General features: G+C 40.3%; 1 protein-coding gene across 4 annotated transcripts; it reads right to left on the bottom strand.

Annotated features, from left to right (window-relative positions):
• Positions 1-5,991: 5,991 nt before the first annotated feature.
• Positions 5,992-13,351, bottom strand: LOC146465051 (uncharacterized). Of its 4 annotated transcripts, none has more exons than XM_085128941.1 (2): positions 13,107-13,351; positions 5,992-7,068 (listed from the first exon to the last, which is right to left on the bottom strand). In XM_085128941.1, exon 2 carries the CDS (start codon positions 7,059-7,061, stop codon positions 6,471-6,473), a length of 591 nt encoding a protein of 196 aa, XP_084985067.1. In that variant the 5' UTR covers positions 7,062-7,068; positions 13,107-13,351; the 3' UTR covers positions 5,992-6,470. The 4 variants fall into 4 exon arrangements, with proteins under 4 accessions (XP_084985067.1, XP_084985070.1, XP_084985068.1 ...); XM_085128944.1 differs by lacking the exon at positions 13,107-13,351 and adding an exon at positions 12,302-12,550; XM_085128942.1 differs by lacking the exon at positions 13,107-13,351 and adding an exon at positions 12,306-12,550.
• Positions 13,352-13,393: the final 42 nt, after the last annotated feature.

The raw sequence follows: 13,393 nt of genomic DNA, 5'->3' as shown, positions 1-13,393 counted from the left end.
GCGTAGAAAACTTATTAACCACGACAGCGACATGATAGAAGCCAAACCGAACCGAGGATCAACAGAATGCGGCAACCGTGGACAGCGGTTTTGTTAATTGACGTTTCGTTTGTTTACTTATGGTTTTGTTTGTTTTTCCTCGCCTTTTGGTTTCTCTCACCTTGTAATCTGATATGTCAAGTGAAAGATGACTCACAATGAAAACACATTACAGTGGCAAAGGAGAAAACAGCGATGGAATTCATCATCAGTCATATATGAAGTGCTTTGTTTTGAGGAGGTTGAACGTTTGCACGCTAAACCACGAGCCATTTAGTAAATGGCTTCTCGCAACCTTTGTTTACTCTTTTTTTTCCCTCACGGTGGTGGAGGTAAAATTGAAAAAGAAAAGGTAAAATATAACGAGAAAGAAACATGACATGAGCTCTGCCCAAAGGAGGCGTCCTTGGCAGGCTACTCAGGAAGGAGTTGTTCAAGAGTTTGATTGGAGACATTTTGGGATTTCATCACCTCTCCCACACCCCACCCCCACCTTGAACCGCATAATTAACAGCACCACAGGAAAGTACTACTCAGTAGCTTTCATTTGAATGAGCGCAATTTAGGATTTTATCCACAGAATCAAAAGTTAGTGTCCAGCATAATTAGCACCACAGGAACGTACTACTCAGTAGCTTTCATTTGAATGGTTAGAATTTGGGATTCATATCCACAGACTCAAACTTAGGGACTCCCTTGCCACCTTGAACAGCATACTGAACATTACCAACTGAAAGTGTTTCTCAGTAGCTTTTCCATGATGGTCGACTTTGGGAATTGCATTCACTGAATCAAACGTTAGAGTATCATTACATAACCTCATTATTTCTCTGTGGGAATGAAAGGGTTAAACACTCCGAGGTGACTTACTGTTATGGCAGAAATTTCACTGAGTTCCGTGCGCCCAAACCAAAACTCTGCTTTCTCCAAGAACCGTCACTTTATAAAAACAAAATATCATGCGATGAGAAGTCCCCGAATCCGGCTCTTTATGATGTTATCTTGGAATTTACCAGAAACGACCCTTTTTGGAGCAATTCTTTGTGTAAAAAGCTCAAGTTCAAGAAAACGCCGTCAAACGCAATGCGTATTTCTCCAAGCAACTTTAGCCAAGAGATGTTTCTCGCGAACTAAACACAAATATGTACGTTTGCCAGATGTCATTTACCTTGAAAGACACAAGTTAAAACCATCTTACTTCGACAGTCAGTCAGCTTACCAGAACAGACAGCATTAACTTTTGATTACCTTGAACTTTAGAAAGAGATTAACATTGGATTTGGCTTATAATAACATTGGAAAACGTTTGAATCTCCGAAACTAAGATGGGGTGACAAGCATGTCCAAATGAAAGAAACCTACCCCAAAACAATTAACTGAGCATCGGAAAGCCTTGTTACTCTTTCCTTCCTCGGTTGCACAAAGAAGGCTATCGTTTCTTTCCTCTGACAGTAGCCTAGTTAATGCGTAGTTGCATTTTTTGGACTTATTTCTGTGTCATCAGACCAAAAAAAAAAAAGTGAAGGATTTTGCGTCGATCGGAAAAAACTTGAATTTTCGCCAAATAGTCTAAAAGATTCACAGAAGAAATCGACGTACCAACATGCAAGGCTATGTTATATGTACTTGGCCGACTTCTTCTCATAATCTTAGTTCCAACTTCCAACTTCCTTGCGAAACCGTAACACAACAGTCTGTTTCACTGAATGCTTATTCCTTTCAGCTATTCGGCTGAGCGCTTGCCTTTTTCCTGCAATCTGTTTTCTGTATTTACATTCCCTTAGCTTTCTAGTACCGCGGCGGGTAAATACAAATGGTGCATTTGGCAGCGTTCATTGTCCGGCCCAAAACATGTGGCAACTTAATGATCAGAATTTACATCGTGTTCCTTAATTTCTTTTTAATCCTTATGAGCGCGCCGCCACCTTACGTTCATCGTCGATGTTTGTAGAAATCAGGCATTGTAAAAGAATATGTTGGTTTTGTGCGTGTTATCCGCAGCGGGTCAGTGCGTGTATGCATTCCAGTATCAAGTTTTAAATCCCCGTCACTCAAAAATAAAGCAAACTACAGCTCCCCAACATAGCTTTCAAGCGACAGCGACCAAAGTTAAACGTACCCAGAACGGCATTATAATATGCTGCACCATACTACTAAGAATGGTGGCACGTTTTAAGCCGGTGATCACAGCTACCTTATGCGGTCGACATAATAAATAGTACTAAGTAAAAAGTTCCTCTTAATAGCTGGTAGCTCCATGAAGCATTTTATCCACAGACGCAAACGTCAGACTCCATCCACTCCTCAGTTTCAAGACTGAAGACTTGACAACCCGAGGAAGAAGTGTTAGCACTCCCTTGTAAGCTCTTCAATTATGTGTGTTCCTGATGGGTGTACATTTTTTTTTAGTCTTTTCATTATGAAGATTGGTATGAATGTAGGTGTCAGATCTGAAAATGGGCAGCGAAAATTGTATATTTTGGCGTGAAAACAGGAGGGAAAACACAAACAAAGAAACAAATATTTTAGCTTGAAAATGAGTAAAGCCGAGTTCAAGCGGAGAGCAGCTCACGCCCAGCTCACACACCAAGTTGGATGAGCACTCCCTCCCTCTCCCCCCCCCCCCCTCCCCCCTTCCCGTCCCCCATCCGGATTTTGCTTTAGGAACGAAATAGTTTGCTTTGCAAACAAACCAAATCATCAAATTCACTATTTCAGTTTTGACACAACAGCTGACCCCACTATCTAATTAAATTTCCCGGAAACGATTTGTTATCTGTGGAGCTCTCAACAGCTCTGTCGTTTGTGCATTTGCGCATTCGGACACGATCTGGCACGAAGCCACGATTGTTTGGTAACCTTGGGAAAAGGCCAGTGATTAGCTTACCGTGACCTCATTTGTTTCTTATCGGGAGAACAAACATACACTTATGCGTGTAATGCGATTTAATTAATGTCAAGAACTGGGGAGGAGGGGTGGGTTGGTTGGGGGGTAGGCTAAAAGGCTAATTAGGAGATGGCGATGACATTACCTCACAGATTTCTTGAGGGAATCACAAGCAACGTTGATCTTAAATTTCCTAGAGCGGCTAAGAACAAATACTGATTTTTCTTTTGTAACATACTGGGATACAAACAGCACCATTGGAGATTACTGGGTAGATTTGGTTTAATGCCGCCACATTAGGATTTCATCCTTAGACCACAAAACGCGGGTGGCTGTACACAGGCTATCAAAATTATGGTAGAGCAGCACCACAAGAAAGTACTGCTCAGTAGCTTTCATTTGAATGGTCACACTTTAGGATTTCATCCACAGACTCAAAAGTTAGAACCACTTTGTACAGCTTAATAAACAGCACCAAAGGAAAGTATTGCCCAGTAGCTTTCATTTGAATGGTCACACTTTAGGATTTCATCTACAGACTCAAAAGTTAGAACCACCTTGTACAGCATAATAAACAGCACCACAGGAAAGTACTGCTCAGTAGCTTTCATTTGAATGGTCACACTTTAAGATTTCATCCACAGACTCAAAAGTAAGAACCACCTTGTACAGGATAATAAACAGCACCACAGGAAAGTACTGCTCAGTAGCTTTCATTTGAATGGTCACACTTTAGGATTTCATCCACAGACTCAAAAGTTAGAACCGCCTTGTACACTGAGCATCATTCACTAGTTCTTCTTTAAAAGCAGCTTGAGAATAATAATTGCGTATGCCATCGTTAAAGGTCGCCTGTACAGTTGATATTACACACATCTTTCTCAAACATTTGGTCACGCATGACCTGACAGGAAATAAAACGACTAACTTTACAAAAAACCCGTTACAATTTGCAATACCAAGAAAAGGAAGAACATACGTGTACAATATAAGACATGAACGGTGATATGTACCGAATAGTTGAGACAAAGCTGATAATTTCATCAAGTGTGATATGGGCAACGAAGTTGTTTCGAGGTCATTTACAGCAAAATATCTTGGCTCTCAGTTGCAAAACACTGAAATGTTTTTTGCTTTTTTGTGTGTGTTTTTTTTAAAAAGAATGTTCTAACCTGAAATCTTTAACTAGCCTGCGTAGCTGGCGGTTTTGTTCGCTAATCTTTAACGTTTAGCCTTTCAAAAAGAAGTTCTTTATATGAAAAAGGAGAGTACCTCAGAGTATGCCACAGATTTCAACAAGCCTGTGTGACAAGCGTAAGAGTCGTAGGGAGAATGAAAGAAGGACCAGTGGAAGTCGCGTCCAAATGCTTTCCCCCAACACCCGTCCCCCATCCCCCTTAGCCTCGGTCGTTGTGACATGTGCGGTTTAACCTTGACACAACCGCATGGTGTCTCTGAACATTGTTTTGGATGTACAGGTTGCCTTATCGTGTTTTGTTTTTGTAATATATTAAAACATGGAGGAAATGATTATCCACTAGTAAACGGCCCCGGTTGCCATGCCTAGAGGAAACCACAATCTGTTTAGGAACTCATGTAAGTAACAAAAAAATATATTACAGATGTAAAGCCTCTTGGGCATTCTTCAAAACTGATAATATGCCAACTTTACGACCCTTGAACCGTAGAAGCTTAAACGAAGAGAGGGCGGTTTCTCGCCTGTGGAGTTAAATAGCTGGCTGACAAATCTGTTGTTAAACCAAACGTTCGTTTCTGCTCCCCACCGACGCAGCACGACAGTTTCTTCAGAAACGAACCCCCTTATCCATAAGGTTTGAACAGCTGGTCAATATGTTTTGCCCGTTTTGTCGCGAGATATAAGACGAGATAGATTATGCTTTTTTCTGCTGATCTGAAGTTCAAAGTGCTTATAGCTTTCTGTCCGTTCGAACTGAAAGGGGGTGAGGAAATGTGGGTCTGAAATACATAATATTTAAAGAATTGCGAAATGTGGTCGGTGCGGACAGACAAAGCGCTTACAGTTCCTTTGTATCTTACAAGGTTTGTTTGTTTAACAGTCGTGATTCATCTGGGCAGAACTTTCTGCTTACGTTTTTTGCGGATATTGGATTTGAAATTCCTCCGTCCTCGGCTCGTCTTCCCACGCCCCACTTTTACAGAGGCAGCTTGTGGCTGGAAAACTGTTAACTAAATCTGGCTGCATGATGTCAGTCCGCAAAAAAAAAAAAAAAAAAAAAAAATCGCCTCATCTAATCAGGAAGCTTTAGGTTTTGTCTGATTAAAGTAATCCGTCCTATTCTGAGATTTTCTGCACACATGTTAACAAGCTTGACTTTCTCTCAGTCTGCCTTTTGTCTCAGCGCTGTCCGACAATGAAAAACATAAGAGCAGAAACTCCAAAAGTTTGGTTATAAATTTAATGCTGTTTTTAACAAAAGCAAAGGGTTGAATTGAAAGGCAAATAAAGGCCAAAGGCTTCGACGGCACTCATAATGTCTTATTACTAGGGAATTTTTCCCGCGATAGCTAGAAAAAGGGAGGAAAAATATATTTTTTCTATACGCTACCCGGTTTGGCCGTCACAGAGCAATGTTCTAGTGTTGTCATCCCCCATCTCGAATACTATTTCTCTCTAGGGTCTTGCATTACAAAATTCTATTTCAAAATTCTTTTTCGGTTCTTGTGGGGTTAGCTTGAATTACTTAATAAACACAAAATACTAGCTGAATAAGTTTTAAGCCAGAGACTGAACATAACATCATTCAACCAATTCAATGGTTTCTACAGAGTGGCCCTTTCAGCCAGTGTTTCCAGGTCGAATTGGAATTTGGGAATGTTGGTTTTGTTGAAGGGAGGTAAACCGGACTATTCGGAGAAAAACCCTCTGATTAGGGACGAGAACCAACAACAAATTCAACCCATATCTTTCGTCATCGTCATCTTTCGTCATCTCCCACCACTGGGCATGCGCCAACCCTCCTCTTCCATACCAACTTCCCATTTATCGGGTTCGAAAGAAAAAAAAAAAAACACACACACACACGTTTATAGGACAAGAGTTTAATCCACAACTTACAGTACGTTATAAGCCAAGGTTTACTATAACGGGTAGCGTTTTCCGTTCTTTTAAATACCCTCTTCTTTGAATAACTTTCGTTTCGTAACAAAAAATGTGTCAGTTATTTAATTAAATATCTTGGAGTCTACGAAAACTTTCGTTTTCAAATACAACTCGGCAAAGCAGCCACGCCAATAATGATGCAACTCATCAAAGTTAGTTTCCATTCTAATGTTTTAGTAAGTTGTTTTTACATCCCGGAAATTGTTAACCATTGTTCTAGTCCGCCTCACAAAACGTGAACGAAATGTAAAAATCCAACTCGTGGGAAACGAGAAACCATATTGAAACTCAGTTCATGGAACACACAACAGCAACCTTAATTCTTGTTTCCATGACAATAGCTTATCCTCACCACAGGAATCCCGCGTAAGGTGATTGTATGGGTGCCTTGTAAATGTCCTTCTACACAACCTCTGATTTAATTGGAAGACTTCTGATGCTGTTACCGAGATCCCGACTTTCAAGAAAAACAGGTCGTGTGCGTCTTCTCCAACATCCCATCTGACTGCAAGACAAAACCAGCGCCAGGCATGTCAGAACCGTTGTAGCTGCGAATAAACCTGCTAGAATGACCAGGTACAGTCGTGGTACGAAAGGCTCCTCGTGCCGCTTAGGTAAGTACTCGCATTTCTTGCCATCACATTCCTGCAAACACCGCTTGGCGCTACACTTGAACGAGCATGCTCCTGACAAACACTGCTGGCTGCAGTATTCGACGTCACTAGTGCATTCCATGTGGCAGTTGTGGCACTGCTGACGACAAGTCCCAGCTGAGCACGTGATTTTCCTACAAATACTTCTTTCACAGACCTGGTTACATTCGGTGAAGGCGTACTTGCCGTCGCTTTGTGTACACTTACATGAAGAGGTGTTGCAGTTTTGAAGGCACTTGTTCGATAATACAGAGCTGCATGTTTCTCTCGATGGAGTTTCTGCAATAGCAGCCGGGATGCACACAGCAGAAATAATGAAGATGATGAACATTTTAAGCATTATATATCTGCAACAAAAAGACCAAAGAAATTATCGAAATGAAATGGGCGTTCTGATTGGTTCAGCTTGCTTATACGCTATCGCTGCTTGTCTATTTTCGATAGACCTTTCTCACTCGGCGGCCATGTTGAGTCTCAGGAGAATAAAAAGCTTTGTTTTTGCACGGCTAGCCTCACCCACACGCGAATTCAATGCGAGGCTTGCCGTGCAAAAACAAAGCTTTTTATTCTCCTGAGACTCAACATGGCCGCCGAGCGAGAAAGGTCTATTGACTTACTACTACTTAGGCTATCATAGCTAGCGGGTATCTACTTTTTCATACAAAAGTCACCAAAGTTCCTTCTAATAGACGGAACTGTTGTTCTTCATCCTGTTTGCAATACATTCAAGGCACCATTCATTTAGGAGACTCTATCTCTCAAAAAAGGCAGTCTGACTGGGCATCGGCCGTGCGACTGCGACCGACCTCGTCCGTTTCGCCCTGTCCAACATTTCAGTTTGCAGGTAGGCCGCCAGTAATTCATAAATAAACGCAACAGTAAAGTGCAGATTAGTGCTATTAATTAATCCTATTCTGTAACCTAAAAATTCCCAAATTCTCACTCTTTAAATCACTCGGCTAAATGTCCGACATTGAGTCATGTGTGTTAGTTATAGAGGATGACGTTGCAATGTTGTTTTAGCACTAGAAAAAGGAAAGAAGCCCGTGTAGCAATGTCGGACATGACAAAAAAGCGGTTGGCTAACTGGCTCATAACGTGCGAGATGCTCGCTCGAGAGAAGAGCCTCGAGCGTATCTGGGGCGGTCCGTTAGTGGGTAGTTAAGGGTGTCCCGCCCTGGCTGTGAAGGCGCACCATTTCCCTACCTTATTTATGATTTCAATGTTGTAAACAAAAGACGCCGTCTTTTTTCAACATCGTTTTTCAATGCATTAACTGGCAGCTTTCGAATTAGACTGGCGGAAATAAGTTAAAGCAAATATCTTGAATTACAACTAAACTTTCACCTCTGTCGGCGAACAAAACCTCTGTCAGCGGACAGTGCGGGTTTGAAAGGTAGAAAACAAAAGGATATTTTTAGTTTTTGTGGTTTCAAGTTTCGGGGAAGCCATTCTTCTTTTCGTCTTAGATTTCAATGAAATTAAACCTTTAAACTTCCTAGCCTGTACAACTGCGTTTGCAGGCTATAAACTTCCATGTAGTCATAGAAAAAGGTTTAAGCCAGTCAATCATTTTTTATTTTCACTAACAAGATGGTTGAGAAGGGGCCGGAGTCCAAAGAAAGCAGAATTTGTGACATGGACCCCAGGAATAAATTCTAGCAATCAATAATCATTAACGATCATAATCAAAACAACCATTTGAATAATAGCGGTCGGATTTGATATTGAGAATGTGGAAAAGTGGCTTGAAATCGTACATGGAATGAGTCAGAGTATATAAGATATTATGCAAATCACTTTTTTTTTTAAGGCTAGCTATTTAATTTAGTAGAAATGTTTTGTTCTGGAACTTTCAGAGAACAACCGGCCCAATTATATTTCCATAGAACAAATGAGGATATACTCTATAAATGAATGGTATGAAGTCAACAGGCTCTCTTGATCTCTCTTGTGGTAGATAATGACTAAAGTATCAAAGGATCCTTATACTTATTGAAATATTTTAGCAAATGTAATCGAGAAGTTAAACAATGAACTAACACACTCTCTAATTGATTCAAATCCAATAGACTATCTCTTAAAGAAGACCAAATGTCAAGTATTTTCTTCAAACAGGAAAACGAATTGAAGAAAACGAGCTGTGCAAAAAATAAAATTAAAATTGAAAATACAGATGTTGATAGGATTAAAACCTTTGAAATTTCTTGAGACAATCATCGACAAGAAATATAAGCCTTCCTTGAGTTAAGCACATTAACAAGATTACTGAGATTTTTGTCATTTAAAAAAAAAACATTTTTGTCATCAGCAAAGAGTACAAAGTCGAGAATAACATACAAAAGAAATTTAAGAGGTCCTAATACTGATCCTTGAGGAACACCACAGCTTGTAGTCATTTCATCTTTTTTGCAATCATTTCGCTGTACATACTGAAATCTATTTGATAAACAATCTTTGAACCACTGAAGGGGAATTCCCCTTAACTCCATGGTGTTCAAGTTTAAGGGTTGACAGTATAAAAAACTTTAAAATGATCAAGGTAGAGATCAATGGTTGTAAGTGCATGAACCGTCTGCAAATTTCAAACATCTCGAGTATCAGTTTCAGAACATTGCTTTCCATGGTCAAATTTTTGGTCGAAAAGTTAACTTAGAATAAACGTGTGTTAGCTGCAGACAGACCTATATCCTATGTCCGTTAGAGAGAAGAAGGATGTCTCAAAGGGGTACTTGAATTAAACGTGGCTGAGAGCCATTGTTTTGGGTCGTGCTAATCATCATTGATAATTGCCGATACCCCCGGCGCCTCGTTAACCCCCAAAGTCAACAGTCTAAAGAATTCAGCAGGAAATTGTGCAACTTATTGATACAATATGCTGAAAAGCTCGAAGGATGACGATTTTTTAATCATAAAAGTGACCGAAAATAAACCAGAACTTAAAGAATTTCAATGGAGAAGATCGTGAAGACGATCACATTTTTAGTTTTAATGTATATGCGTTTAAATTTCGGGGAAAAAAAAACTGCATTTCCGGACTAATCCATCAAGATGAATTGGCAACGCGTCCCGGGGGGGGGGGGTACTCCCCTATATGAGGTATATAGGTATGTGCCGCCCCAAAGGGTATGGTTTTTGAGCCGTTTTGGTCTGAAAACGGGTATAGATTTTGACAGTTACGGTCTGAAATCGGGTCGAGTTTTTGGGGCCGGGAACATTTACGAAAGCTTACAAACATATTTTTCTTCTCAGTACGTAACTGGAACGACCGTGAACTGATAGCGAGAAAAAGAAATAGATAAACTATGTCATTCCGGCTTACTTTTACTCCTTGCGTCAACTTCCGTTCGGTACTGATGCATTTACCAGGTCTGAAAACGGGTATGAATTTTAGAGGTCAGGTCTGAAAACGGGTGTGGAAAATGGCATGTTTAGGTCTGAAATAGGGTTGGGATTTGAAGACCCGGGCGGCACACCCCCACCAAGAATTCCGAGGAGTACCCCCTCCCCCCCCCCCCCCCCCCCCCCGGGCCTGGGCAACGCGTATGGAAAATACAACACATATGGTGTGGTTGTTTTGCATCGGAGATTCGTAAATACTGAACCATTACGTTTGGGAAACGTCCCTTACAAAACTGATCGTAGTTAGCTAAATAAACTAGCACTGCACAGTACGAGAAATTTTCAACAACGGCCAGCTTCAAACGATGAATTCCAGAAACGGCCTCCGGACAAACGAGATTATTTTCACTGTCTGAGGGAAACAGAGAGTCTAGCTTCAAGACAATAAAGAAAGTGTGTTCAACAACAACAACAACAGCAATAAAGCATTTTAACCTAGACAATTTCTGTCATCTGGATAATACGCTTACAGTTCAGAGACTTTGCAGGTCAAAGCGCTTTTGCCTTTTTTTTTTTAGACCTTGTATTGAAAAGAAAATGTAAAAAGGATTTCACCTTCGAGTATCTCTGCGCCGGCGAACGTTCTAACAACTAGAAGTTTTATTCCTCTGCGAAATGTAGACGAGCATCGTATCCACGGAAACTCATTTTTCATACATATATTTATACATCTGAATAGAGAGCCCAGAATTTAGAGCTAAGACGAAACACCATATGATACGCGACTTGACCTATCTATTACATGGAAATCTTTGAATGAAGATTATTTTGGCTGCCTTTATTACTTTAGCTCTGTTCAAAAACACTAATAAAAACTGCTTTATTTGTTAAAAAAGGAGGCGCAACTGCACAGTGGTCGGAACGTCGATCGCACCTTCGATCGTTCGCTGGTTCAGTGCTGGTGATTGTAGGGGCCACATGTTACCGACAAAGCTACAGTAGGGCTCCACCCGGTTTCTGTATCAAATTAAAGATGCCGAGAAAGGGAGCTTAGTATTCTTGTTGTTCAGATGCTGGAGCTCACGATGGGAAAATAAAAGAAAATTTTGTGGCTCATTTGTTCTTACCCGTAGCTTTGAAAACATGCCACGATATGACTCCTTTTTCAGGTTGTGCTTTATAGATTAGAAACCACTCGACGCGCGTATTAAAATTTTGCCTATTGTTGTGGTTAAAATTTTTTGAACACAATAAGCCTTTTGTTTTCAACGCAGCTAGCTAACAATTGGAGATCTAGGAATTTTGTTTTGCATCGAGCCAGTATCCATGCATGTTAACGGCTAAATTGAAAGAAGTTTGAAAACTAGACGAGACCTATCATAAAAAAGAGCATTTACCTTCAGTGGAGCTGGTTTCTGAGCTTGAAAGATCGTTTGATGGGAGTCAAGGTGGTCGCGCAAGAAATCAGCTTGCTGAATTAAACCTTGAACAATACCCTTTGTATGTTTGAAAGCTGGGGAATGCATGCTGCTTGATCGCGTGGCCTGGTCGTGTAATATGAGTACTTGTTTGTCAAACATTGGGTCTGACAAACGTTAAATGCATATGTCACATGAACCAAAGGTCACGCTATTTTTACGGTGAGCGGTGAACATAGGAAGTTGTAAATTTTTCAACAAACGAGAGTAGCAGCGACGAAATAGAGACTCCTTTTGACCAAAACTGAGCAAGACGGAATAAAGAATATCGGTCATTTCTCTTTAACACATTCGCGCAAAATAAAGTGGTAAAGATGACGTTTCTCAAAGGAAATCAAATTGGCCTTTTCAGATAATGCTAGTTGCTATGGTTACAAACTAGACTTTGACGAGATAACAACAACATCCTCTTTTGCTTCCAAAGTTCGAAAAGCTTGGATCCGAAAAAATACAAGCGAACGTGCAAACCGAGCTTCCAGTAAGAACTTTAAATTGTCAATTTAACAAATGCAATTAAGGAATTAAATGTAAGAATAGCAAAAAAGAGATAATGTTTCGTCTACCGTTTTTATCAGAAAAAAGGTAGATGTGTTCCGATGGATTCGCTATGAAGCTGTTTATCTGCATGTAAAAAGGCCACTGCCTTTTTTAAGAAACTGTCCTGGAACGTGGAACTTAAACATTTTTGAGGACGAAATATGTGCCATCAAAAAGATTCTAATTTGCTTACTCAGGAAATAACAGATAACTTAAACACAACTCACTTCTCTTTGTTCCTGCAGAAAGGCTGGGCGCCTGATTGTCAACACTCTTTTCCTATTGTCAATATGCTGTTGTTAATTAAACGTTGTCTTGCGGCACGGCAAGATGCTTCATACAATTACCTAATCACGTACGCATACTTCCACACAGAAATCAAGGTGGAAGAATCAGTCGAAAATAAATCACGCGCATCGGATTATGTTTACCGGGGAAAAACCCGAGTGATAAGATTGGGCTTGTATAAATCGTTCGGTGCCGAGGCGAGGTTAAATTCGCGCAGCCAATAGATTTACCCCGTTTTAAGCTAGAAATCTAATCTCTTCCTTTGGTCTAGTTTGGTTTGCGTTACTCAAGTTATAGATATTCCAGAATGAATACATTTGTGGGCCATGCATACATGCTAAACATTCTAAAGTTGTTGCATAACATTTCCGACTATTCAACAATGTAGAACATTTAGCACTCCATATTAGATGATCTTTGACCAGTTCATTTTTGTTGAATAAATGTTTTGTTCTCCATCAAACATTTTGGCCAGCATTCACAATGTTGAAGCGATGTTATATGACATTAAGTCGCGCGTCTCGCATTGCTAAAAAGTAAGAAGCTTTAATTACCCAAGAAGGAGCTGAAATATGAGGCCACCTTTTTTTTAACAAGAAATACTCAAGGTTCGGCTTTTTGTTTGCACATTGAATTTTGAACTTTAGTTAGGGATGTCTGCAAGCGTCATTTTCTACCTCTAGTAGTCTAAAGGACTTGACATAAAGAACACAAAAAAGTGGGATTGTAAGCCGACTTACCAGATTTCGCAGTCTTTCAAAGAAATCTCAGAGATGACCACGTTGTTTACTTCACTTCCCGAGAGGTTTCACGACTTGTAGAGTCGATGCAGGTTAATCCCCTCATCGATGGGGGAGTGTATATAATCTAAAGACGACTTACATTACACTGATTTAAATTGAAGAGCTGCCAAAAAACATTTGACTTCTTGCCAGAAGAATTCTTGTCAAACCACGAACCGTTTACATGGGCATGTCCGATAATCTGATGGCGTTGATAGACACCTCTGGCAGACATCCCATAATCA

Source organism: Pavona decussata, unplaced genomic scaffold (genome assembly GCF_977016875.1).
Source record: "Pavona decussata unplaced genomic scaffold, jaPavDecu1.1 SCAFFOLD_157, whole genome shotgun sequence".
Taxonomy (NCBI): domain Eukaryota; kingdom Metazoa; phylum Cnidaria; class Anthozoa; order Scleractinia; family Agariciidae; genus Pavona; species Pavona decussata.
The sequence above is the reverse complement of the archived record's forward strand: the minus strand, read 5'-3'. Positions and strand labels throughout refer to the sequence as shown.

Coding starts and splice junctions, on each gene's coding strand:
- LOC146465051 (XM_085128941.1), bottom strand. CDS start 7,061: ATGCTTAAAATGTTCATCATCTTCATTATTTCTGCTGTGTGCATCCCG.